The 27,641-nt window shown below is 44.9% G+C and overlaps 1 protein-coding gene across 2 annotated transcripts; it reads left to right on the forward strand.

Moving 5' to 3' along the window:
- slco2b1 (solute carrier organic anion transporter family, member 2B1) lies at positions 1 to 27,614 on the forward strand. Of its 2 annotated transcripts, XM_021312727.2 has the most exons (17): positions 1 to 78; positions 1,526 to 1,700; positions 1,819 to 1,889; positions 4,933 to 5,039; positions 6,170 to 6,307; positions 6,897 to 7,059; positions 7,173 to 7,397; positions 10,619 to 10,717; positions 15,612 to 15,742; positions 22,093 to 22,183; positions 22,491 to 22,655; positions 23,252 to 23,441; positions 23,847 to 23,991; positions 24,455 to 24,615; positions 25,232 to 25,296; positions 25,493 to 25,613; positions 26,526 to 27,614. In XM_021312727.2, the coding sequence occupies exons 4-17, from the start codon at positions 4,971 to 4,973 to the stop codon at positions 26,704 to 26,706; spliced, it is 1,944 nt and encodes a 647-aa protein (XP_021168402.2). In that variant the 5' UTR covers positions 1 to 78; positions 1,526 to 1,700; positions 1,819 to 1,889; positions 4,933 to 4,970; the 3' UTR covers positions 26,707 to 27,614. The 2 variants fall into 2 exon arrangements, with proteins under 2 accessions (XP_021168402.2, XP_012711684.2); XM_012856230.3 differs by lacking the exons at positions 1 to 78; positions 1,526 to 1,700; positions 1,819 to 1,889 and adding an exon at positions 2,034 to 2,115.
- Positions 27,615 to 27,641: the final 27 nt, after the last annotated feature.

Consider the following 27,641-nt stretch of genomic DNA (forward strand, 5'->3'; position numbering starts at 1 on the left):
CATCTCGTGGACTTCAGGGGTGGAGAGCGTAGATGGAGATGGACGGACGGATCGGCGTTTGATGCGAACGCTGCACAGGTCCGTGAAGGTGAAGGGAGATGTGAGTGGAAAGGTGATGCTCTGGATTTAATTCAATTCAAATCAATTTTACTTCTATAGACCCAATTCATGAAACATGTCATCTCAAGGCTCTTTCCAAAGTCAAATTTAATCAGATTATAGAGATCTACGGACCGGTTTACGTTCCCACCTCCACCTGTGGTCCTGACCGAAAGAACGACATCCTGGATCCAAGCGGCTGAAGTGAGTTTACCCTGCAGTCGAGCCGCTGCTCCTCCACATGGAGAGGAGTCAGCTGAGGTGAGATGGTTCTGGACCGCTCCGTCTGGAGGCGTTCCAGCCATGTTCCACCAGGAGGAGGCCCAGGACATGCTGGAGAGACGTCTCTGGTTCCCCCCAGAGGAGGTGGAGGAGGCGTCCAGGGAGAAGGAAGTCCAGGCGTGTCCCCTGAGTCTGCTGCTCTGCTCTGGATAAGTTCTGGAGAACAAGTAAAGTCCAACGTTTAAATGTGGGAGCCAGGAGAGATAAAACTGGTTCTGATGTATCAGGGTTGGTGCAGGTCGGCTCTGGTAAAAGATGGGACCCATCAGGGATCAATTCAAACTGGTCCCTTATTATCCTTTAGAGACCAAGTCCTACATTATGAGCCCGATTGGGTTTGCTGATGCTGGTTCTGTTTAGTCAACTCAATGGGTCACATGTGAGAAACCGAACAGACCAGAACGATACAGGCAGGTTCTGTTGTCTGGCTTGGTTAGCTCTCATTGGTCCTCTTTAAGAACTGATGATGGGTCCGTTTACAGGAGTCTGCTGAAGGTGCCGACGGACCTCCATCAGTCAGGGAACCGGGCCATTAGGGCCGACGTCGCTCTGACACCAGATATCAGATGTCAGGAAACTGGCTGGGGCCGCTTTTAACTCTTAAAAGTGCAGTCTGGAGAAAAGGCCGACAGGAAAGAGAGGATGTCAGCAATCTAACAAAAGCAAACAGGAAGTGAATGTGGAGCAGATACTGTTCTGCTGAGGAAGAGCCCCGTTTCAGTCTCACCGCAGCATCAAAAAGAGCAAAAGCCTAAAAGTCCTGATAAGAAAAAGGTTTCTGGGAGGTTTGAGAGATGCAGGCCACACTTTTCAGATTTTCATATGTTGAGAGCCGTGAATCATTTCCCTCCCTTTTCACGGCCATGCAGGACTTTGTGTCTCATTGATGGGTGTGTTGGGACGGGAGAATATGAGAAGAAGGTGGTTCCTCTCTTGGTTCCTTTCTCTACCATTGATGTTCTCACCTGGTTCTATTTTCAGCAGATAAACCCTGCTGATCACCAGCAGTCAGTACATCTGTCCTCTCCTGGTTATCCCCTCCTTCTACTGCCAGATCATCGTGTTTTAAGGTTTAATCATGATCCAGAACTTTAGGTCAATATATTGAACTTTGTCTCCATCCTGAATCAGTTTTTCTCTCCAGTGGGAAAAGAAACAGGAAACCGGAGCAGCTTGATTCCAGCAGTGAAGCAGCAACATGAAGCCAGACTGCTCTGAAGGAGGAAGCTCCTGACAGTTAAACAGGTCCAACTGGACAGGATCAGGAATCTCTGATCAGCACTAAAAGGATTTCAAACCACAGATGTGTGTAACTGAAGGTCAGCAGCTCAGAAAAGCCGTAAAGTTAAAGTTCTGCAGACTCTAGCAGACACGTAAGGCTCTCCTTTAAACTCCTCAGCCCTGACTTCCTCCTCTCTCTCCCCTCCCCTCCTGCAGCTGGATGAGCTGGTTGCTTCACTCAGAGGAGCTCAGAGCCAGCTCCGCCGCCGCCGCTGACACAGATCACAGTAAGTCTCCTTCTGTTTCCCTCCGCTTCCCCACAGCTGCAGGTGTGGGTCTGCTGACCGGGGACCGGGGCTGGACGCCGGGGACCGGGGCTGGACTCCGGGGACCGGGGCTGGACTCCGGGGACCGGGGCTGGACCCTGGGGACCGGGGCTGGACGCCGCGGGACGTCCTGCCTGCAGCTCTGCTTCATGACACATGGACGCTCTGCTGCCTGTCAGACTGATCTGTAGGTCTGGGTTCTGCTGCTAGAAAACATCTGTTTGTGAGTTTTAGGGGAAAATGTAGACCAGAGTTCACTGAAAGGAAAGAGGAAACTTCAGTGTAGCAGCTTTCTGAGTCAGGGACCTGGAGGAGGTTTTTTCTGAGAAGCCTGAGGCTTCAGCTCAGCGCAGGCTGACATGTCAGCCTTTATTTCTGCTTTCACCGATGAATCAGATCCACATTCTTCTCTAATCATCTTTAATCATCAGCACCCAACAGCTCATCAGGGGAAAACGCTGACTGGCTTAATGGATTTATTACACAACCAGATTAACTAACTCTGGTTCTGATCCGCTGGACCTTTGGAGTCCGGCTGCAGATCATCTGGACGGAGGAACCAGATCTGCAGGCAGCTGGAATAAAGACGGCAGCGGGTTAGAAATATTTGCCACACCTGGTTGAAGGTCTGCTGTAAAACACCTGATATCAGCTGGAGTCCCGGTTACTGATTGATGCGAGCAGGCGGAGGTCCGGTACCAGCGGCACCAAACAGGGAAGGAAATGAGAAGAGGAAGATCTGTTGATTGATCGAGCTGATCCAGGATCAGTTTATTTTATGAAGAGTCATTACGCTCCAGACTTTAAGATTTAAAAAGCACCTTCTGGGACCCGTTTTAACCCGGCCGTCTGTCAGAACATGACAGAAAATCCAGTTTGATCTGAGAGATTAGACCAGAGAGTCCCCTGAGAGTAACAGACGTGTTCAAAGGAGAACGAGAAATTAACCAGAAACTACATAAAGAGAAATGAAAGGAGTCCAAAGAGAGGAGAGGTTTAAATCTTCAATTCCAGAAGCTTTTAAATTATTTTATTTTTTACCAGAGACAAAATTACACCCCGCTGGTTACTTTTATGTTCTGCTAACAGCATTTAATCTGACCTCAAAAGCAAAAAAATACAACCCAGAACCAGAACCTGATATGCTGATGCTCGTTATTGAACAGAGTAGAAGTCAGACGTAGAAAAGCTGCATGTGAAAAACCAAAGTTCACCCCTGTGGTCCAGAGGACTGCAGAACCTGCTTCAGGTCCGTTTTTATGCCATAATAAAAGGAAAGCAGTTAATCTGCAGATAAAACGCTTCTCAGAAATCAGGCTGATCCATTTGTTACAGTAAAAGCGCTGAGGTTCTGCTTTGTGGGCCCAGAGATGTCTCCATCAGCAGCGTTCTCCGGGTCCGGGATCTGATTACAGAACCGGGTGTGCGACCGAACGAGCATCTTATCTCTGAGGCGTGGATTCAATCTGTGGTCCATTCATGTGACGCCACCGTTACAGATTTAAATCCATGCTTTAATTAGACGACTGCGACACATTTTACTTTGAGCTTAGCAGAACCTTAGTGGCTCAGCTACAGCCGGTCCAAACAGCTGCTGCTTTTCACTGGTTCTAAAAGAACAAGAGCACATTTCTCCTGTTCCAGCAGTGAGTCATTAACTACCGGTTCCTGCTCAGATCGGTTTTAAATGTTTGGTTCTGCACCTCTTCAGGATTTCTGGAAGAAAGACCAACAAACCTGAAAAACCCCAAAAGGCTCCAGCTTTCTGAATATTCCTAATTAAAACATGCAGAGAAGATGCAGAGTAGTCAGAGGATGCGGTGGTGCTAGCATAGCTCACCACCGTCAGGGTGTGAACGACTGCAGTGTGAAGCAGACCAGTGAAAGCCATTTACCATTTAATAATACATTAAAGAAATATGAAAATCATCACTTAATCAAGGGACCACGTTTGGTGTAGAATGAACCCACAACCCATCATAGAACCAGACCAGAACCTGGTTCTTTGTGTCTGTAATACTTTATCTGCTGGTTCTGCTGTTCTTTATCTCTCTCTGCAGGTATAGAAGCAGAATCAGAGGATGTTCTATCACTCTCTCCTCTCCTCTTTCTCTTTCACCTTTTCTCCTTTTTAGCATTATGTTTCATCTGTTTCTTTCCAGGATGGTGCAGTGGGTAGCACTGCTGCCTTGCAGCAAGAAGGTTCTGGGTTGAAGTCCTAACCTTGCCCTGGGTCTCTCTGCATGTTCTCTCTGTGCATGTGTGGGTTCTCTCTGGGTACTCCAGCTTCCTCCCACAGTCCAGAAACATGTTAGGTTAATTGGTCTCTTTAAGTTCTCCTTAGGTGTGTGAATGGTTGTTTGTCTCTGTGTTGTCCTGACAGACTGGTTACCTGTCCAGGTGAACCCCGCCTCTCACCCACTGACAGCTGCAGATAGGCACCAGCAGCCCCTCATGACCCCAGCAGGGATAGATGTTTTTGATGTTTCTTTTCTTTTTCCTCTTCTACCTGTTTCTGTGTCCCTTTAACATGAAAAAGTCCCAGCATATAATCTAATAAAGCTTCTTACATATTTAAATCAAGCGGAGCTCTATGGAGAAGGCAGTTCTGCTCCACTTGTGAAAGTAAAACCTGTTGGGCTCTTATTGGCATTGAGACAATTCTTATTGCCACATTAGCAGACAGGACTCAGAAAACGGTCCCTTCAGTCCATCCCTTCGGTTCTAAAGGACATTCTTTATGGAAACACATGAAGCCCCCTTGTGTACGTTTGTCTCAGTGTTCTGCAGGGTTCTGCTCAGTATGTGTGCTGCAAGCAGCTCACTGGAGGTTCTGGAACATCCTGTTCTTTGTGCTCCTTTTGGCAGCAGGGAGCGATTGTTCCTTCGGTTTCCCAGCAGCTTTAACTTCTGCCTCACTCTGCAGAAATGTGATCTGTGAGCAGAGCAACAGTGAAAGGTCCAGATGTTAACGCTCCACTCCATCATTGTTTGTGTCTTCCAGGTTCTGCTCCTCTGTCTGGGTCCGGTTAAAGATAAAAGATGGTGGCTAACGTCAACATGAACCCCGCTGGGTCTGGCCGCCGGTGGAGCCCCTTCAGCAGTATCAAGGTCTGCTGCAGATCTTTAGTGGTTGTTGGTGCTTCTGAAAATGGGTCGTGTCAGATTGTGATTAAAGAAACATTCACTATTTAAAAAGAGGAACCTAGTTGTTAAGCTGTTGAACTCTAAACTGGACTCCACGCCTGTGATTGGTCGGTATCAGGAGAGAGGGCTCTATGGGAGCAGCTCCAGGCTCAGTTCGCTGTACAGCAAAGTGAAACATCCTCCTGTGTGGCTGTTTAGCTGCTGAGTAAATTTACATAAATAGATTTAAAGGAAGAAATGGGAACTAATTTACATACGCAGCAGGTTTCCATTTATGTAAATGACTTGTTTCCATTTTTGTTTTGTTTTTACTTTTGATTCACTCCTACTGTCAGTATATGGTGGAGTAAAGGTTGCCAGATCCACAGTGTTATGATACCTCAGGACAGGTGATGTTACCTGATCATCTAATGAAGGTTCAACACCTGCTTCACAGTCCAGGAGAGCTTTAAAGCAGTCAAATAATAATTAGACAGGTCAGAATCATGCCATGATGAGCGAATCTTCATCAGCGCAAACAGAGTGTCTGCAGAGCGTATAAAGAGATAATATAATCGTTTAATTTCTGTTTTTGGTATGTGCAGTTAATACCATGCCTAAAATGTTTGAGCCTGAGTTAAACAGAGATAAAATGACACATGGAGCAGCATCAGATACACAGGAACAGTTATTTACCTGAAGTGACGTTTCTTCCTGTGATACTGAAGCACAGGGCTGATGGTGGCCTGAAAACCTTTCTGCTGCTTTCTAAGACCTAACGGGGATTAATGAAATAGTTCTGAGCTTCATCTAGTGACTGTTCTCATCATGTCATGTCAAAGTTTCAGATAAAAGACCCTGATGAGCTCTGTGCATTTTGTACTTGTTTTCATGCTCAGACTCCTGATCCAGTCGTCATCCTTTCTATTTATCCTCCAAGCTGCTAGACTTTCATGTTCTCCAGATGTTCTGAAGGTTTTCCAGAGGCAGGAGGGAAAATATAAAGCTATGAGGACTGGATCATTTAAGCTCTTCTGTTGGAAGAGACGATGATCAGTGCAGAATAAACGCTGCCGTGCTGATTCCTCAGTTCTTCCTGCTGTCTGTCTCTGCAGGTCTTCGTGTTCTGCCACAGTTTGCTGCAGCTGGCTCAGCTTTTAGTGTCAGGCTACATGAAGAGCTCCATCTCCACCATCGAGAGGCGCTACGGCCTCTCCAGCCAGAAGTCTGGCATCCTGGCTGCCTTCAACGAGGTCGGTCCAGCAGCTGGGAGACCAGTCATGTCGACGTTAACTGAGATTTTCTAGTAATCTGAACTGAAACATATCTTCTGACTTCACTTATTAAACAACCAATAATGCCTCACCATGCAGCAAGAGGTCCATCCAGGAACGTCCTCTTGAACTGCTTACATCATTACAAAGTTAATTTAAATCTAATTTCTGAATCTGAGGCAGGTCAAAGTGCTCTTCCACATTTTGTGCTTTTCTAACAATAAACATCAGTGAATTTTATCTGGCCAGCATTGCAGTAAGAAGCTGATAAATCAGTTTAAACTTTCATAAAAACAGGATTTTCTATCTGTTACATCTAGATAAAGTCTTTTCTAAAATATGTATTTATCTGTGGGATATTACCTGGATAAACGAAGGTAAAATTAATAAAACGTTTTATAAATTCAGCCTCTATACTCTTACACAAATTCGTGCCACTCTTTGCTTTAAACCTTCCAGTTCCCTCATCTCTGGGCTGGTCTGTCGAATAAATCACAGAAACTGAAAAGATGAAACCAAATGTACGGATGGTGGCTGTTACTCATTGTTCCTGTGTTCTCCTGTCCAGGTGGGGAACACTGTTCTCATTGTCTTTGTGAGTTTCTTTGGGAGTCGTGTCCACCGGCCGCGGTGCATCGGCGGCGGAGCTCTGCTGGCGTGTTTAGCCTCGCTGCTGATGGCGGTGCCTCACTTCCTGAGCGGAAAGTACCAGTACACGGGCCAGATCAGCTGTAAGACGTCCTGCTGCGCCCCACATGCTGCCAGCCGCCTCTTATCTGGGCTGAAGCTGAACTAGATTAGATTGGTTTGCTGCTTTAAGATAAACTCACCTGTTTCTCAACAGCCTCCAGTGACAACAGCTCAGGTCTCTGCCTCTCCTCCTCCTCCTCCTCCTCCTCTTTCTCCAACCAGAGCTGCCAGCAGCAGGGAAGCGCCGCCCAGCAGGTGGTCTACCCTCTGCTGCTGCTGGGGCAGCTGCTGCTGGGCATCGGAGCCGTTCCCATCCAGCCCTACGGCATCTCCTACATCGACGACTACGCCAGCAGGAAAAACTCTCCGCTCTACCTCGGTAGGAGACAGAGCATCAGTCGGCAGAGTTTAAACTCAATCATGTGAACTTTAAATGCCGAGAAGCTTAAAAAAGTGCAGAAAACTTTATGAAGCATGAGCCTCACTGTTGATTTAAGCCAGCAGGTCACAGCTGTCACTAGAAACATTAGGGCTGGACCATATTTAAAAGAAAGCATATAGATAAAATAGAAATCATATTTATCGATAATTATCAACAAATTCAAAACATTTATTTTAAGTGCGGGCCTGGCTATTTTATGCTGTTGCTTAGCAACATGTTTTTAGATAGAGACAATGAATTCAAACTAAACTCTTTGTTCAACCAACAGGTTTTTAAAAAAGAAAAATTAATGTGTGCGCTCTGAACTCTTTGAAGGGGGCGGAGCTTGGTTGCTGGGTCTGCGTTGTGATTGGCTGGGAGGATTTAATAACTGTAATATTAACCTACATGGCTAGAATGCAAAAGGAAGGAAAACTGTTATTCTGTTGAACTTTTATTTACCTTTTTTCTTTCGATCGATATATATTTCTACGTAATTATCGTCCAGTCGGCTCAAACCAGAGAAGCTTTGGTCAGGCAGGCAGGAAGTTTCCAGCAGATCTGAGTTAATCTGACAGCAGATTCAACCCAAACACAGCAGCTGCAGGTTCTCTATGAAAAGTGCCATAAAACACCCCCAGAGTCAGACTCTGCAGAGCAGACCTGGTCAAAACTGGGAAATCAACAAACCTTCAGCATCCATGAAGCACAGGTGAATCTGACTGGGAACTGAATGAAAGACGCCCGGTCCAATCAGCTTTCACCTCCGTTAGAAAACCACTGCAGTCAAAACCACCAGAAAGTTCATCAGTTTGCTCACCGTTAATGTTCGCTCCTGTTTGCTCCTAAACGGCTCGCTATGACCGCGGCCTTAGACGACCGCCTGAGGTTTGGTCTTTTTGTGGCTCAGCAGGAAAAGTAGTCTTCAATCAGAAGGTTGCAGGTTTCTCATGTCTTAAACAAGCATGATGCTGAGCGGATGATTGAAAACTGGAAGGATGGTGGAAGAAATGTGGTCAGAAAAAGTCTTGGATTATTGGACTGAGCAGAAAAACAGAAGAAGTCACAGCAATAGTGGTTCACTAGTGACAGTAAAAGCATTTCTACACCCACAGCGTGAAAACGCCTCAAGCAATTGGGACTAAACAGAACTTAGCTGTAAAAAAAAACACTGATCCGTTGAGTTTCAGTTTGCTAAGAGCCATAAAAAACTGGACTCTATGCAACAGAAGAAGGCCCAGATTCAACGTGTTTCAAAGTGATGGGAGCGCGGGGTTAGCAGGGAGGAGCATGAGGTGACGCCGCCGTCAGGCCTGGTCCCTGTGGACGCCCAGATTACAGCATCAAACACAAAACATGTGGTCAGCCAGAAGATCCTGAATGACCAGGTGGGTCCCTCCCTGTGTTCCTGCTGATCCGAGCGAGTTTCAGCACGACAGTGACGGCACTCACTGGGTTCAAACTGTGCAAGAGTGAGACGTGGATTAGAAACCAGCGTTCAGACCTTAATCCCTACCAGAGCTTTAGGGACGTAACGGAGAACAATTTACTCAACTGTCCAACTTTCCCATCGTCTCTGAGAGCTCAGGGGAAAATGAATACAACACTGGACAACAAACATATGAGAGATTTCAGAAGTTTATTGAAGCGATGCTACAGCAAATGTTTGCTGTGATCTAAAGTAAAATGTTGGAGTGTGAGGACACGGACTGTAGATTTTAGGTTATTGGTATAAACGTCGGTCCCTCTGTAAAGATAACCTTGGTGTTATTGACTAGTGCTCTGGGATTTAAGGACTATTCATATTACCACATATTGCTAACATACCAGAGGGCCAGACATCATTATCTATTTGATCACCAAGGTGTTGCTTCAGTTATTGTGTTTCACAATACGTCCTGCGAGGATCCTGGTCCACCCCAACACGCCTGAATGAAGGCAGGAAACTGAGGGAGCGGGAGCGAAATGAGCAGAGAGGGAGCAAACATGGGAAGAAATGCCAAAATTATTCAAAAAGAACAGAAAGAATCCATTAACTCAGGCCAGAAAGTAGAAATAAAGGATAATAATCCAGGAACTAAAAGAACTGGTCCACAACAGACACATAGAGAAACTTTATGGACCACAGATTTTATATCACACTGCGAAAAGGGAACCAAACGGACGGAAGGTTTTCTTGAAATGAGTGTATTTGTCCGTGATTTGAGCAGCTAAATAAGATTATCTGCCAATGGAAAGAGTATTTTACCCTTAGAATAAGATAATTAGATCTACTGCACTTCAGTTGTTCCTATTTTAAGTGTTGCTGCAACCTGAAAGACTGAACTCACTGAAACTCCAGGCTGCAGCCGCTCTGCTTATATAACTGACCTACTTTAGCTGGTTTCCTGGAAATACGTCTTATTCTCAAGAGAAACTATGAAAACTGCAGCTCACCAGTTTTTTGTCTGCTCAAAAGCAGCTGAATAAAAGTCCATTTGCTGTTCATAACAGCTCGGCTGTTTTAATCCTGTTTAAAGTTGGAGGACATTAAAACACTCACGATCTGAACACTTTACTGGTTTTTAGTTGTGAGATTTGGATAACATGCCATGTCGGTATTTACCACATATAGGCTAGAAATACCTCCTGATGAAATTTGGAAGGTAAAATGTTCTTTTTTCCGTTTCATATATATCTACTGCTTAAAATACTAAGAAGGAAAAGAGTGAAGAGTTTTAGCAAAAATATGCTAAGAAAAGTTATTATTTATTATTGCTTCCATGTGTGACATCCTGGGCAAAATCAACAGATAGATGTCAGGAGGAGGTCCTCCATCAGTCTGGTTCATGTGTTCATCTGCTAAAACCATTATATGCAACTATGAGTACCATGGGTTATCATGCTGTAATAAGGGAGACGGGTTCTGTTCAGAAATGTTTGAATTGACCGCAGAACAACAGGCCTTGTAAAGACACTGGCTGAAGCTGATAAGAGAGGATGTCAGTATCCTGTACAAACATGAGCTGAAGGGCCACTCAGACAGGAAGAAGCCTGATGTATTTCTGTGAGAGTCAGTTTTTATTCTGATTGATTCTAAACAACAAAAGGAGATTTGTGGTATTTAGGTTATATCAGCAATAGTTGAGATCACTGCCATCTGTTTTTTGTCAGGTTTAAATGTTTATCCACTCCTTCAGGCATCCTCCTCGCCGTGACCTCCATCGGCCCGGCGTTCGGCTTCGTCACTGGTTCCTTCATGCTGCGCTTCTTTGTGGACTTTGACAAACTGACCAAAGGTGAGCAAACACTCTGTAAACGGGTCCCAGCTGGACTAAAGCACTCATCATTAAAGAGGAGGAAGGACTTCCTGTTTGAAACAGGAGAACAAAGGGAAAACAGTGAAAGGCTGCTTGATGGGGGCCACTTCCTTAAAAACCAGCTAAACTTAGATGATTCAAAGAAAGATGTATCCCCTTTAGTCAAGGTTTTCTTCAGAGTTAAAGGGAAATTCTCTGGGTTTTCTATTTCTGCAGAAAAATTATCATGTCTCTTATGACTACCAAAGGAGTGGAGAGAAAATATGAGATCTATGCTGAAATGAAACAAAAAGTTTCTCAGTTTGAGTTCATCTCAGTTAAAGAGGATCTACATACCAGAGTGATAAAATAGCCGCGACTTATTTTCTGGAAATTTGATCCTGCGGTTCCCATGAAAGCGTCCCACAAAAGGGACGTTTTTTGTTCAAGCTACCTTAGAGACACAAACCAGCAGAGCTGAGCCCTATGAGTGGCAAGGTGAGTTAGAGAAATAAAGTCAGAATAGATAATATAAACCTTACAGATCTGTTTTACAGCGACTGAGTTACTGGTCTATCAGTGACAAACTGCTGAACATTAACAATACTCCTGTGATTAGATACCAGGAGCAAAGATGGCTGACATTTAACATCCTGACAGGAAATTGCTGGTTGTTGGTGCAGGGAGTAAAAGATACCGATCTTTAGGTCACTTGGCAGGATGTCTATCATTAAGGATGTCACAAAAGGGTCTGTGATTCTTTAACCCAATTCAAATTTATCATTCATCAAATGTACAAACAAGTAAATGTTCCTTCAGTATCTAGCTAAAAAAAAAAATCATGAAATGCATAAAAAAAATTATCTAAAACTACTGTCCCCTCACAAAAAAACACAAATAAATGAAACCATGTTCTCAGAGAATCTGATGACATAAAAACCATAAGTTGCTATTGTTTCGGTAGATTTTAAGTAAGTAGATATTCCCATTCCTTTAGATCTCGCTGAAACACATAGATCAATTCAATTTTATTTTATCTAAATAGCGCCAATTCATGAAACATGTCATCTCGAGGCACTTTACAAAGTCAAATTCATTCATATTATACAGATTGGTCAAAAATGTCCTATATAAGGGAACCCAGATGATTGCATCAAGTCTCTCCAAGCAGCATTCACTCCTGGAGAACCGTAGAGCCACAGGAAGAGTCATCTGCATTGTACATGGCTTTGCTGCAATCCCTCATACTGAGCATGCATGAAGCGACAGTGGAGAGGAAAACTCCCCTTTAACAGGGAGGAGAACCTCCAGCAGAACCAGAACCAGGCTCAGTGTGAACGCTCATCTGCCTCCACCCACTGGGGCTTAGAGAAGACAGAGCAGAGACACAGAAAGCTCAGAAGCTCACATTGACCCAGGAGTACTTTCTATGTTAGAGAAGACAGAGCAGAGACACAGAAAGCACAGAAGCTCACATTGACCCAGGAGTACTTTCTATGTTAGATGGTAATAGAGGATGATCTGCCTCCCCTGATGATGTCACAGCTAACAGAACGCCAGACCAGGTGTACCTTCTATGATCAGAAAAATGACACTTTTCTTTCTTTCACTTTGTATTGTCTTGTACTGAATTGGGCTATATAAATAAATTTGCCTTGCCTTGCCTTGCCTTGACAGAGACCAAAAAGTTAAAAGCTGAAATAACAACAAACAATGCAGAACAGGAGAGCAGTAGGAGAACTCAGCAGAGTGAGAGAAATAGACCCTGATATCCTCCAGCAGCCTAAGCCTATAGCAGCATAACTATAGAGGTAGCTCAGGGTAACATGAGCCACTCTGACTAGAAGCTTTGTCACAAAGGAAAGTTTTAAGATTAGTCTTAAAAGTAGACGGGGTGTCTGCCTCACGGACCAAAACCGGGAGTTGGTTCCACAGGAGAGGAGCCTGATAGCTAAAGGATCTGCCTCCCATTCTACTTTTAGAGACTCTAGGAACCACCAGCAGACCTGCAGTCTGAGAGCGAAGTGCTCTGTTAGGAACATATGGGGTAATCAGAGCTCTGATACATGATGGAGCTTGATTATTAAGGGCTTTATACGTTAGAAGAAGAAATTTATATTCTATTCTTGATTTAACAGGAAGCCAATGAAGGGAAGCTAAAATTGGAGAAATATGATCCCTCTGGTTGATTTTCATCAGAACTCTTATTGCAAAGAAACCTCTGTTCTCTCTGACCACGAACGAGTCTGAATGAGATCATTCAGACGTTCAGACAGGCGTTCCTTCAGTTTGACGTCCTCAAGATTAACGGATTTCCAGTGTTTTTGCTAACCTGTTTAAACCAAAGCCTGTTTCCTCACATCGGATGGGTGTGTTTGAGGAGGAGGGTGCAAAGTGCTGCTCCATGCAGAACATCTCAGACATAACCTGTACAGCTCCCTGCAGTTCAAAGGTTTTATGAACTGAGCCATAAAATAATCTGGTCAGTAAATCTCAAAACAAGGAAAACAAATCTACATCAACCCATGAATGATTACACATTGTATATTAAACAGTAAGATTGTAGTTTATTTGTTTTTTACTTCTTAATTTATCCAAAAAAACTGAAATTATCTCTGCTAAAGGCTTTGTTCCCATATTAGTGGTATGATCAATATTTACACAATCTGGGCCACGCCAAGAAACAGAACAAACTTTATTTTGAACTTTGAACCAATAAAGAATCAAACAACTTTCCTTAATGTTTATCTCAAGTTAAATATATTCACATACCCACCCGTGTTAAAACAAGTTTAAGAACCTGAACTTCCACTTTGAAGGTTAGGACACATTGAATTATTAAGCCATTGTCTTGTAATCATTTATATTTATTAACATGCTGTTTAGCAGTGGGGTCTTATGTTGGACTAACTTCATCTTTCCTGAATATTTCTTTGACTTTTTATGTTAAATTTTAAAATTTAATAATGAATGTCCTCATAATGCAGTTATTAGCACAGGTCCCTGTAAGCACACAATGACAAGCGCGTGTGTGACACAATGCTTTCTGATTGGATTAAAGGATCATCTTGTTTTTCAGCTTTGTTGTGTCTGTAGACCAGAAATTATCGTTAAGACTTTCAGCTGCTGAGATTCAGTTTGTCAGTTCAGTCAAACACTGGCAGCCAAGCAGGTGGACTCTGGTTCTGGTTCCGGTTCTGGTGTTTTGTTCTAGAGTCATGGCAGAAGGCAGCAGCTCATTGATGGCTAAAATTTATTTGTTACACCAGAACAGTTTGGTATTTTTTTTTTATTTCAATTTGGTCCCTTAAAGGGCAAATAATGCCTTTCACTACAACGGAACAAAAAAATATGTGGTCTAGTAAGACAAAAAAACAGGTAAAAACATGACAGTCTCAGATGCATAAGTGAATATTTTCATTGCTTTTTTAGTTTTATATCTAATAGAACAAATAATTGACTGTTATACTGGTCCAAGAACCAACCACTGAGGATTGCTTCCCATTTTTAAATAGAAACAGGTTTCATAAAGAGTACTTTGCATTGCAAATCTCTAAAGAGCTTAAATAGTTTTACCTGAATGAAACTACGCAGCTCAGCTCACAGTATTCACAAAACAAGAAATGTTATGTTATGTTAAAAGTTCAACTTCAGGAAATTAGGGACTATGTGTGCTTTGAGATTACTGTATTTTTCACACTATAACTTGCTCGGTGAATGTAAATTGCATCAGTAAAAAAATGTGTCATAAAGAGAAAAAAACATATATAAATGACACCGGACTATACTCATTTACTTAATCTAGTAAGCAAACACAATTACAATGCAGCTGTGTAAAATGCATCCACAACCGGCTGAATAATATGGAACATACCAGGGAGGATGGATGGAGTTAATTAGCATAACAATCCAGCAAAAACCGGAAAGGTTCTCACCTGCACATTTCAGCTCACCTCTCGTTACTCTGAAAGTTGTCAAAATTACGCTGAAATCAGACCATGAGCCTAAAGGTGCTCCGTGCTAAGCTAACAGTACGACACGGATGGTTCAGAGCAACATAAGGCTCACGTATATCGGTTAAGTTGTAACCCACGCGGACAACAGAGCTGTAAGCTAACGCTAGCTGCTGTTAGCTCATGGACAGCCCAGTAACGGTTCTGTCACGGTCTGATTCCTTAGCGCTGCACCTTACAACGCTTCACTGCATGAATACAGACCGGAACAGTGAAACAACACATGTACGTGTGTCAGTCTTTGTCGTCTATAAGTTCATGTTTCAATAAATTTTTAAGTGGTACAAGAACAGCATATAGTTTTCACAAGTCTAGAGCGCCCTCTTGCAGCTACAGACGGTAATGTTTACTCCTTAGTTCATGTTGGTCAGTGTGATTTACCATTTAAAATTAATATATAAGTCAGACCTGACTATATGTCGCAGGATCACCACACTTTGAAAAAAGTGCGACTTATAGTCAGAAAAAAAAAAAAAATGTGTGCTCTTCTATTAGATTGAAAGTTGTAAAAACCCATGAGAAGAAATCTCAAACTTCTGTAGACACACAAAACCCTGGGAAAGTAAAACCAGGAGGATGAGTTTGGACACGTTCAGCCACCGGGTTAGGTTCCCATCAAGAGTGGGTAGTGATGCGACGCCGGCATTGTTTACAAGTATAGCTCATCATTTTTACTCAGATCTTTCTCTGAGACTGACTGTATCAGAGGAGATAATAAATTAAAACTGTTTATATGCATTTATAAATGCTATGTAATAGCTAACATGTTTAAATATGTACTGTTGTAGATGCTAACATATGGCCACCAAGTGCTCCAGAGACCAAATAATCCCTTAGAAGATGTTAAAATTAAACGTAATTGTATTCTCTTTGCTGTTTAGAGGAAATTGAGCTGGATGAGAAAGACCCTCGGTGGGTTGGGGCCTGGTGGCTCGGCTTCCTGGTGGCCTCCAGCCTCCTCTTCCTCGCAGCTCTGCCGTACCTGTTCTTTCCCAGAGAGATGCCCAAGGAGGTGAGTAAGGATTATTAGATGTCAGAAGCGTCGTGTGGCTGCAGTTTAACTAACAGCTAACATATGTATGCAGGGGAAAACAGGTTTGGCTTGTAGCAAAGATAACACAATAACCTTTGTTGTTACATAAAAAACTTACGTGACACCATATTTGTTGGTATTTGAGCTTCATAAAAGTAAGAGGAAGAACAAGCTTTTCAGGAAAGGGTTTTTGATTTTGACTAAAGAGTAAAAACTTTCTGTTTCTGTTTTCCTGTACTGCAAGTCTCAGTACATGCTAGCTAGTTGAGCTCTGTCTTTGCCTAATTTGCTGTGGATGTGAGTGTGTGTTGTCCTGTGATGGACTGGGATCTGTCCAGAACTGACCCCACCCTACCCCCATCACCAGCAGACTGTTGTAGACTCTACCTCCAAGGGTTTGGTTAAGGAGAATGGATCCTTCCATCCAGCCAGCTGCTCACATAACATGCCCAGCTGAGAAACTCAGAGATATGTAGCCCTTCAGCAAGTCCTTGGTCCGCTTCCACTGGGACGTGTCTGTAATACCTCCAGACCTTTCTAGATGCAGAGGACCAGCAACCTCCTCATCTTATCCCTGCATCTGAGGGCTCAGACTTAGAGGAGCTAATCAATGAAAACACCAACAGAACCACATCATCTGCAAAAAGCCACAAATGCAACCCAGAGGTTCTCAGTCCAGACAGACCCCTCTCCATCCGGTGACAAGGGGCAGTCCAGGTGGAGTCCAGCATGCTCTGGAAACAGGCTTTACACCAGGACAACCCCCCCCCCCCCCCCCCCCCCCCCCCCACAACACAACACACGAGGAGTGGGCAAACAAACCCAAATGGTCTGATCTGTCGTGTTCTCCCGGTCTTTCATGTGACACTAAAGAGGCGTGTTAACCAACGTAGGCCATCATTGTCTGTAAGATTCAGCAGATCAATGAGAATCGGGTTCATCTGGTTCCACTTCCTCTCTAACATAATAGTTCACAATGAACACTAGCACTCTGGAGCTCCTCGAGCAGTAAAATGTTCCCTCTGACGTTTAAAGCGTGTGATTAAAATATTTGTGGCCAAATGTAGCTGCTGCAGATGTGAGCCTGTGGAGGTGGATGGAGGCCCCCAGTTATGTGTGGTGGCAGGAAAGTCTTCACAGCTGTGGGAGGTTTTCCTTCTAAAAACATTCCAAAGGAAGCATTTTCCATAATGACAGCTTATCTCAGTAGACCATCCTTGGATGATAATGATCTGCTGAGGTCCGTGGAACGGCTGAAGTAAGGTTCAGGCTTGTTGACAGAAGGAAATGAATGATATTTTACCGTCAGAGCTGACAGAAACAACAAGGCTTATGCAGACATGAAGTGACAAGAGGCCATTAGATCTGCTAAAGACTTTACCCTCCTGCATGTTTGTGAAGCTCATTCATGTTGCAGCTTGTTAAGGTGAAGGAAGTTCAGTGTGCTTTGGCTCCAAGACAATTAACAAGACAAAACAGGAACGCTTCGCACGTTTTATCAGTTAAATGTCGTGGGTGTGCACAAGATTGCTCAACAGCATTCAAGTGTAACCTTTTAAGCAAAGAAAACAAACAGCAGCCAAACGTTACGGCTGTGGAGGAAAGTTAAGCAACAGCCTTTCTTTGCTTCTGCAACATGTTGAAAAATCAGTTTTCATTTAAACAAAATAAACTATTGGGGGGGCAGCAGAGGAAGAACCCTGCGAACCCTGACTCCAGGTCAGCAGGACGTGATTATGAACGATGGACATCATAACTTCTCTCTACACTGACTACAACATTTGTCTTTATGTCTGGAAAATCAAAACAGCTGAAGCAGCTGTTATGCATCTGTTGTTGTGGATCAGAACCAACTTAATTCCTTAGCTTAGAAAGAATAAAAAGATAGTTTATCAAATTTTAACTTCTATAAATGATCGAAGGCAGCTGGTTTTGGAGATCATTGGTTATTTTGAGAAGAAATGAAGGAGAGATTCTGTTCACTGTGGGTAATTAACCTCAGTTTTAAAGCAGAAAGCACCAACTTTCTGTTCTCCAGAGTTGCTGCAGCTTCCCTCAGGCGCTCTCAGGTTTCCCTTCCTGAGGGAAACTGATGAAAGCAGCTGCAACTCTGGATTGGGTCTTTGCTCCACTTGGCATCATCACAAAGTCCTGGCTGAGATGATCGCAACAAACCCACCGGTGCGTTTCTAGCCCACTCCCACATAATCTTGATAAAATCACCTTTAGGGACTTGGGGGCAAAGTGGAAGGAGAATTGCACCTTCCAACTCTAAATGGGATGGTGAGACCAATCATGTAAAGTTCTGGCATGTGCCCCTCTCCTTTCACTTCGTGCCCCTTGATGGACAAGGGGGGTGCATGGAGTGGAGGAGGGCAACACTTTGGTGGGTGTGCAGAGAAAAATCAACAAAAGTATTGAGAAGTGCCCTTCTCCTTCCACTTACAAGCATCCTCACGAATGTGCCCTTGGTCCACTAAACAGCCCTTCCCTCTGTTGGCCGTGGTCATATGGCCAGAACTACGGATGGCGACAGCTCGGTTCCCCCGGGCAACACGGACGCAGAGTCTTGGAGAACGGGTATAGGAGGCTGAGACGGTACCGCCCAAAGCCCCTCGGACCGACGGGGGAAAAGTAGGGATGTCCCGATCAGCAAAGTAAAAAGAAAAACACAGACTTGGTACAGTATTATTAAAAAGAAAGTGCTATGCAAGATCCACTTTCAGCTTATAAGTCATAGACTGCCATAAAGTCAATAAAACATAAAGTGCACTGACCACTGAGCAAATTTAAAAATGCCCTTGCTCATCTTAAATGTGGTGTAAACAGATTGACAAATAGTCACACTTCAGTAAATGAATTTGAAACATCTCAATCCAACTTAAAAAGTAAGTAAACAGAATTCAATCAAATGAATTCAAAACTTTAGGGCTGCAACTTAAAAGTAGCACAATCACTGAAACATGATCAAAATCACCAAGACCATTCTTCAGTCATGAACAAACACGTACATAGCCCTAAAAACAACTAAACAACCAAATCTGAATACTTAGTTATAATAACCAAAAAGCTCTTTCCAGTTATGCCTCACTCACATTTCTTAATTCAGTCACTTCTAAGTGAAATTAAGATTCTTGTTAAGGAACACCAGCTTCTCTACCCTGTCAGCTGACAGACTGTTTCTCTTTTCGTCCATTATGTAGGCAACTGTTGCTCTTCTGGCACATCACTGCTGGCTTTCTTTATCTCCTCCATCTTCTCCACCTCTCTAATGAGAGCGTCTTTGGCAGGCCTCAAGCTATTAGGATCTGGAAAGAATCTGAAAAGATACTTTGCAGTTTGAAACAAGTCATGATTTTGATTCTGCAACAAAATATTCAAAATATACGTTTAAGGGTCTTGCCTATCTTTGTATCTTGGATCCACCAATGAGGCCACAGAATCCAGTGGATCACATTCAACGTGGCTGAAACGTCGTTCCACTGCCTCCAATAGGGTCCTTTTCATAGTCTTAACTCCTTCATCGGTGGTCTGCTCTCTGGAAAGAACACGCTTCAGGGCTGCAGTTGCAGGAATCACGTCAGCTGTAGTGGCTGTTTCAGCGCTGACAGATCTTGTTAACTCCTCGAATGGAGCTAAGATTTCAACCGCCCTCTCCATCAGTCCCCACTGGTTCAATGTTAGAGTAGCTGGGAGGTTGTTCTCTGCAGTATAAAAGCTCAGGGTGCGCTTTTAGCTGAGGAGGCTCTGCATCATGTAGAGTGTACTATTCCATCTTACTTGGACATCTTGCTGTAAGCGCTTTACAGGTACTTTCATCTCAATTTGGATGTCTTGTAGTTTTGAGTATGCCAAAGTTGAGTGCTTGAAATGACCAATGATTTTTCTGCTGTTGGCAAGTTTTGTTAATATGCTACGTTGTGAGAGCAAACCCTCATGCACAGCCAGCTGGAGTGAGTGAGCAACACAGCCCAGACTTGGCACGCCCAATTCATCCATTGCCTTCTTCATGTTCCTCGCGTTGTCACGTAAAATGACATGCACATGTTGTTTGTCTATTCGCCACGCATTCAGCATCTCCGAAATGGCTTGGCTGACATGTTCTGCTGTATGAGCCCCGTGGAACTGATGAGCATGCAGTTTCTGGATCAACCCAGTGTGCCGTGAGGCTCAGGAGGGACATCGGGCAAACATCTGCGCTCCAAATATCCGTAGTGAAACTTACAACAGCGTTCTGGTTCAATTGACTATGTATGGTTTCTTTCACTTTGCTGTACAGCTGTGGTATTGCTGTGTCGGCACTGTAGTGTCTGGATGGCAGAACGTAGCGCGGGTTCATGAAGACGAGTCAGTCCGACATTTTCAACTACTGAGATGGGCTGGTTGTCAAGAGCAATAAATTCAACCAACCTTTCTGTGATCTTCTTTGCTCTATTATTTTTGTGGGAGTATTTGTCTCTCCTCATAACGTCCAGCGTTTGTTGCTTTGCTTTAGCAACCTTTCCGTCTGCAGCTTTACAAAACGCTTCATACATGTTGTCATGTTTTGTCCTCAGATGACGAATCAAGTTTGTGGTGTTAAATGTAGCTCTGCTGCTACCTCCTCTTCAAATTGCCATGTTGCAGACATTTCAAGTAGCTTAAGGACAGTCTTCACTTGCGAGAGTAAAATACTTCCACACTTCTGACATACTTGCTTTGCACCGCCACGGAGGTTTGTAATGCGCAACTACCGTCAACCATAACTAGCGGGTACTTTACGCCAGTTGCCGTAAAGATCGGCGCGACTAGTCAGGTAATGTAGCCGAGCTCCGATCACAGGAAAATAGGAAAAGATCGGGTCGATCCGATCTCGGGATCGGGACATCCCTAGGCAAAAGTGAGGGGGGTATTGGCCCCATTCTAGGGTATGGCTGGATGCCCTATACCTCTTCCATGAAATGCCCTTCACCCCTCGTCTGAGTACTCCGGTTCCATCAGGTTCAATCAGGCACTTCTGTTCCCCATCATGAGGAACAACATGAACACATGATCTGTGCTGTAAAACCAGAGGCATCAGGTACCGACAACATTAAATGTGGCGGATCAGGACCGGTCTTGGAAAGTCTCGACCTGGACGTTGCTGTCCAGGTGTCTTCTGATCAAACTCAGAAAACTCAGCAGAAAAGTTCAGAGTTAAACCAGCAACCTTTTAGAATCCGTCTGCTGTTAATGAGAAAAACTCAGACAGCTGCAGAGATTTATTCTGTCTGAAATCTGACCGGCTTTTAAAATGGAAAGTCAAACAAGTTTCAGCATCGCTCAGCAGCTCGGTGATCCGGTGGACTTTGGTTGGTTTGCTGTTTTATAACATGGTACTCTGACAGAGATCCAGTTTGTTGTTCAGAACCGGCTGCAGTGAAATCTATCTGACTAGTGCTCATGATACCAGCCGCTGTACAAGACAAACGGGTCCAGTTCACTTCCAGAGATAAAGTTACAGACTTATGGACGTTGACTAAAGTCCAGGCATGAAATTTCTTTCCTGTCAGCCAGAAAATAGCAACAACAGCAACTCAGCTACTGGAACAACAGGACTTTTCTGAATGCTCTGTGTCAAGTTTAAGGTTTGGTGGAAGGACGATTATGGTATGGGTCTGTTTTTAAAAGATTTAGGCTCAGCGTCTTAGAATCAGTCAAAGATGCTGCAGAAGACATTTTGTTGTGATCCCGACTTTATAGGAACCGTTGGCCACTTCCTGTTTCTACATGATTGAGCCCCGGTGAACAAAGTAAGGACATTAAAGAAAACCCATGGCCTGCACAAAGTCCTGACCTCCTCCTGATAGAACTTCTTTGGGATGAGAGCCAGGCCTCCTCGTCCAGCATCAGTGTCTGACCTCACAAATGGGCTTCTTGAAGATTGATCAATAGACCCAGATACACCAAAAACCTTTAGAAAAGCTTTCCAGGAAAGGCTGAAGCTGTTATTGTTGCACCACAGTAGACCCTCTGGGTTAAGACTGGGATGTTGGTCATGTGTGTCTCTGAAGGCAGAAGGGTGAATACTTTTAGCAGCGTGACAACAGTCTGCCTTGTGGGCATCTATACCTCAGCGCTCTTTATAAACCATCTGTTGGGTTTCGGCAACTCAGGAAGTCAAACAGGAAAGCTGACGGCGAGGGACTGAGGGAGCTGAATCTGCACAGCCAGACCAAAAGAATCTGCACCTTTCCCAGAAGCAGCAGCTCAGACTAGGAGATAACAAGGGTTTGTTAAACCAGCGGCTGCAGGAAGATCCTGCAGACCAAAGCTGCTGCATCTTGTGATGTTCCTCTCTGTTTGTGCAGGACGGAGCAGACGAGGTGGAGTCCATTCCAGACAGCAAGCAGCAGCAGGCGGACCCGATGAGGTCTCTCTCCCTCGTTCAGTTCCTTAAAAGTAAGAGTCTGTTTTCCTGCGTCTGTTTCCTGACGGGCCCGAGGCAACTCTGGGTCAGCGGCGCTCCTCAGGAGTCAGCCACTGATTCGTTCTGCTGAGCTCCTGTTTTCATAAAGTCGGTAGCTGGGAAAGAATCTACCTTCGTCAGGTCCGGTTTGGTTGAGTGCCGATAAACGCTAACAACCACAGCTGGAGCACATCTGCTGAGGCTGATGGGAAAACAACATTTTCTAGACAAAAGGCCTAGAAATGAAATCAAGTGTTTGCACGTCTCAGCAGGAAGGAAACTAACAATGTGATTCTTTAGGTTTCCCCCGAATCGCTCTGCGGACGCTGCGCGGCCCCATCTACCTGCTGGTGGTTCTGGGACAGGTCAACCTGGCGGCGCTGCTGTCCGGCCTCGCCACCTTCATGCCCAAGTTCATCGAGAAGCAGTTCAGTCAGACCATCTCCTTCTCCAACATGATGATAGGTGAGGACTCTGAAATAAGCACATTTCAAAGGGAATTGAGCTGTTTGCACAGATTGTTCTGCAGTGATACGATGACGGTAAATTCACCAGGAGGAGCTTCATTACCTTAAACTCTTTACTCTCTAAGGGAAACAGTTGTCAGGGTTTGTTGTCTAAAGTGACGGCTGAACTTCCTGGCTGCTCACATGAAGCTGTGAAGCAGTCCTGCAGAACTTGCTCCACAGGTCCAATCAGCACACTGGTTCCGATTAAAGAGAAGCATAAAGCTGGACCGCTGTATCTCTAACTAACTGAGGTCCAACAGACTGGGGTCCAGTCCAAGCGCTGTGAAGATGAGAGGTCTTCATCAGTCAGGGTGGTCCTGAAGGTCCGACCAGCAGGTCAGAGACCGACTGGAGGGAGGAGGGGGGCTGGACATCCTGACCCTGATGGAGTTCCTCATAAAAACTTAAGAAATGTTCTACAGCAATAACAGCATCTGTGTCGCTGTTACAAATATAAATTTAAATCTTCAGACCTTCAGAGCTGCCATGACTGATAACCTCCTGGCGTTCCAGCTGGGATGAGGTGTAACTGGATCTGTGGTTCTGTTGCAGGAGGCGTTGGGATCCCGCTGGCGGTGCTGGGCATCGTCCTGGGTGGAGTTCTGATGCGCAGGTTCAACGTGTCGGTCCGCGGCGCCAGCAAGCTGTGCTCTGCAGTCATCCTGCTCTGCCTGCTCTCCGCCCTGCCCATGATCTTCATGGGCTGCTCCTCTCAGAACGTCTCTGGGGTCTTTCCTCACAGGTAGCTGCACCATCAGTGTCCAAGAACCTGCCTGATCCAGGAACCTAAACGGGTTCTTTCCGTGTTTAGAACTTAGAAACCGGAAGAAAACAACAAGAAAAGCTCCGCTGCTGACTGTTTGCTTTCCTTTGATCAGGCCTGAAACGGCTTCTCTGTCAGAAATCACCTGATTTCAGAAAGAAATGTAATCAACTGAAGTAAATTCACACAGATCAGGCCTAATGTAGCCGCACACGCTGGAACCCCAACAGAAACTGCATCAGGATTCAGGCCCGTTTGGGCGATTCTGTTGTCTTAGTCTTTCCTGCAGGGTTTAAAGTTCCTGTTCTGCCATCTGAAAACGTTGAATGTGCAGCTGTGGTTCCTGTTGAATGTGGAACGGTCTCTGTGTCTTTCTGTGTTCAGGTCCAGTTCCTTGCCCTGCATGTCTAACTGCAGCTGTCCTCCAGATGCGTTTAATCCCGTCTGCGGTTCCAACGGCGTTGAGTTCAGGTCTCCCTGCCATGCCGGCTGTTTGTCCAGACAAACGAACGCCAGCACCAAAGAAACGGTGAGATGTAGCTGAGACATCGGTCAGTGTGTCAAATATAACTCTAGCTTTGCACCGGGCCAACAGAACTATCAGAACATGGTTCTTCCTGCTAACCTCCACCGACTCTCTGCATGTCAGCAACACGTTACCGCGGCCCAGAACCAGAGGGGACAGAACCTTGAGGAACCTGGTTCAGAAAAGGTTTTTGTTTAAAGGTGTTGATCTGAACGCTGTGATGCTAACAGCTTCTAGCTGAGAAGGTCAGCAGTGGTCAGTGGTCCAAAACCAGCTGCAACGAGAACTTTGGAGTGGAAAACGGGTCACACGTCTGCGGCGCTGATTCTGATTTACAAAAGTCAAACATGGACTTCTGAGAAAACTGTTTTATTCAGAAGTTTCTACTGATGATGACACCATGGAGAGGTATGCTAACTCAATGCTAACGCTATGCTAACGCTATCCCGGCTGTTTGTTTCCATAGAACTTCACCGACTGCCGGTGCATCGATGGTTCTGGTTCTGCCCGTTCCGGGTCCTGCGGCAGCAACTGTTCTCACCTCCTGTTGCCCTTCGTGGCCTTGCTGGGTCTCACCAGCTTCGTCACGTCCTTCTCCCAAACGCCATCCTACATGATGATCCTCAGGTAGGAGAACACGGAGCTCACTTCCTGTTTCCTGTTCACCGCCGCCGTCATGTTTCAGCCGAGGGAAAGTTTAGCTTTTTAATCCCAGAAAAGTGTTTTTATTGTTGAAACCATCAGTTGATGAAGAGTCTGAAAAGGTTAGCGATGCTCCACCTTCATCCTCCGCCCACCTGAAGAAGCTCCAGTCATAAACACCAGGAGACGTAGTCCCTTCCCTGGTTCTGGACTGAAAAGGTCAAATGTAGATGGACCGTTAGATCCGGGCTTCAGCCCCTCATCGCTGACCCGGCTAGCAGCTCATCGGTCCCCCTGTTTGGTGAAAAGCTGCAGGAAACAGTTTCTGCACATCTCAGGTTTTCAGACAGTTTGTTCCAGAGCCGAGAAGCAGAGGAACTAAATGCTGCCTCATCTTGCTTGGTTCTGGTTCTGGGAACGCTCGGTAAGCGGGTCTTTGCAGGACTGTAGCTAAAGTCAACATGCCTTAAACTCTGGACCCAATGAACCTTAACCTGCTTTGCTTTGAGTGAATTTAGTTTCTCTTGTGTGTTTTCAAAGTGAAATGAAACCGAGGTTCATGTTCCGTGATCCGTTCTGCTTGTTGCTGTTTGTGCTGCAGGACGGTACCGGCTGAAGATAAGTCCTTCGCAGTGGGAGTTCAGTACATGCTGTTCCGGGTCCTCGGTGAGTCAGACGCTCCTCACGTAGATCTGTTGCACAGTTGGTTCTGAAGGTTCATCCCACGGCGAAAGTGGGTCAGCTCTGAAGGAAACCGGCTGGAACCAGAACTTTGTGGATGCTCATCTTCATCGTCCGCCTGGTTCATGTGAACTTTGGAGCCGCCAACAGAACCAAGTGTCTGACGGTTCTCTTTGTGCAGCGTTCCTGCCCGGCCCGGTTCTGTACGGCAGCGTCATCGACACCACCTGCATCCTGTGGGGTCAGAAGTGCCAGAAGAAGACTTCCTGTCTGTACTACGACCTGGACCGCTTCAGACACAGGTACCGTGCTCCATGATGCTGGTAATTACAGGAGAACCTGAAGGGGTTCTGTGGGGCGGATGTCAGACGTCAGTATCCTACAGGCCCAGAATTATTCATACCCCTTCAGCCGATACGTTTGATTCTGATAAGATGAGATGAGATGGACGTCTCTCAAAACATTTCATAACAATAGAAAAACTTAAATATATGATTTTATTTATATTTTAACAACTCAAATTTATGTTAACCCTTCTCTAATAAGGAAAATAATCTTCTTCCTGCTGCGCAGCTTTTGCCATGTTTCTGATGAGCTCCAAGAGTTTGAGGGTGGCAGGCCTGTGTGCCATCACCCTAATCTTTGACTCCCTCAGATCTATGTTAAATACTAAATTAACTAAATTTGTTCATGTTCATCGTTCATCACCTAAAAATTCACTGCAGTTCACAGCAAAGTTCTCCAGAAAGTTACAGCAGAACGCTGCAGAACATCGTTCTCTCCACAGCTTGTGGTTCTGCGGGTTCACCTGAGGAACTTGAGCTCCAGCGATTAATAATAAGTGAGATTTTCTCACGCTGCTTTCAAACTGCACATGGAAAGCTCCTCCCCTTCCTTTGGTTTCCTAGCAACCAGCACAGTGGAGCAAAGGTGCAATATGGAGGTGTGTGCCATTCACCAGGGCTCAGTCTTGGACCGGCCATGAGCCCAGCTAACACTGACTCCTGTTAGCTGTTCAGAAAAAGATTTAATCCTCATAAAAAGTCAGTATTTCAAATACCAAGGAGGGTCTGACCTCTTCTGTGAAGTAGGGCGGGGGGGACATGTAGGACTCTCTGTGCCTTCAACACTTTAACCTGAGAGTTATGAGTTATGCTCCTGAGGAATGTGAAAAGATGACGTGTCTGAAGAGCAGAACCTTTGTGTGTCTCCAGGTTTCTGGGTCTGATGGTGGTCTTCGTCTGTGGAGCGCTGCTCTGCTTCGTGCTGACCATCATCGTCCTGAAGAGAAGACCCGCGACTTATAAGCCGCCGCCGCCGGGGAGCAAAGGAGGCTATGAGCTGGTGGCAGACAAGAAAGCTCCAGAAAAAGAGGAGAAGAAGGAGAAGGCCTGAGGAGAGAAGCTGGAGCACGCAGGAGAACAGCGAGGTGGAACGTTAGGTTGTTCTTGCTGGAAGCTGCTCAGTGATGCTCCTGCTGTTGGAATAAAGAAGCAGTCCATCACAGTAAAGAGCCAGTCAGTCACTCTTATGTTTCCACATTCAGTACTCTACGTCCTCTGCTAACATGCCCTGTGAATATTTGTACATAAGATGTTTTTTTTTACAAATGTGATGGTGACACAGAACCCTGCAGAGCTTTTTACTCCAGACCCCTCCTGCAGGAACCTCAGGTTGTTCTGCAGCCCGGTGCAGGACACAAGGAAAGTCAGAAAACTGGTCTTCATAAGGACTTTATGGGCCTTTTCTCACTGAACGTCCAAAGTGAACAGGAAAGATGCGTCTATAAAACCGTGAACTGCAGTCCAGAGGTGAACCCTGGCTGAACAGCTGCTCCAGTTCCTTCAGGAACAAAGTTCTCCACCCAAACCTGCAGCGGATCGCCTGAGAACCGCTGCAGTCAGAGAGGAATCAGAACCAAGTCAGCTCACAGATTTCCTCACAGTGCTCCAAAACACTGAACTTTTTACACTTTTTATATGATGCTTCCCAGATCTGCCGCTGGGCTTTCAGATGCTGCAGTTCTGCTAGCCTCCACTAGATGCTGCTCAAAGCGACCGAGAGCTTTAAACTGCGAGGAAGAAGCGAAGAGAGGAAGAATAATGTGAACTCTTCAGCGTCTTGTGCCATGACTGTAAACGTTGAAACTGTTTCTGCTGCAGCTTCATATTTTCAGGAGCTGAAGCAGTTTTAGGGTCAAAGTTTCTATTTTTATATGTATGAGTTTATTTTTCTACATAAACCTCTGAGCCAAAATCAGCAGCTTGATCACCAGATTAAAGGAAAAACCTGTAAAACACGAAGTTTGTTTCAAGATGTTTTTATTGAGA

Source organism: Fundulus heteroclitus, chromosome 11 (genome assembly GCF_011125445.2).
Source record: "Fundulus heteroclitus isolate FHET01 chromosome 11, MU-UCD_Fhet_4.1, whole genome shotgun sequence".
Taxonomy (NCBI): Eukaryota; Metazoa; Chordata; class Actinopteri; order Cyprinodontiformes; family Fundulidae; genus Fundulus; species Fundulus heteroclitus.

What these genes read in the sequence shown, in the direction of transcription:
- slco2b1 (XM_021312727.2), top strand. Translation starts at nt 4,971, where the DNA reads ATGGTGGCTAACGTCAACATGAACCCCGCTGGGTCTGGCCGCCGGTGG. An exon ending in GCCCCTTCAGCAGTATCAAG is followed by an intron (nt 5,040 to 6,169) that starts GTCTGCTGCAGA and finishes CTGTCTCTGCAG; the next exon opens with GTCTTCGTGTTCTGCCACAG. An exon ending in CTTTGACAAACTGACCAAAG is followed by an intron (nt 10,718 to 15,611) that starts GTGAGCAAACAC and finishes TTTGCTGTTTAG; the next exon opens with AGGAAATTGAGCTGGATGAG.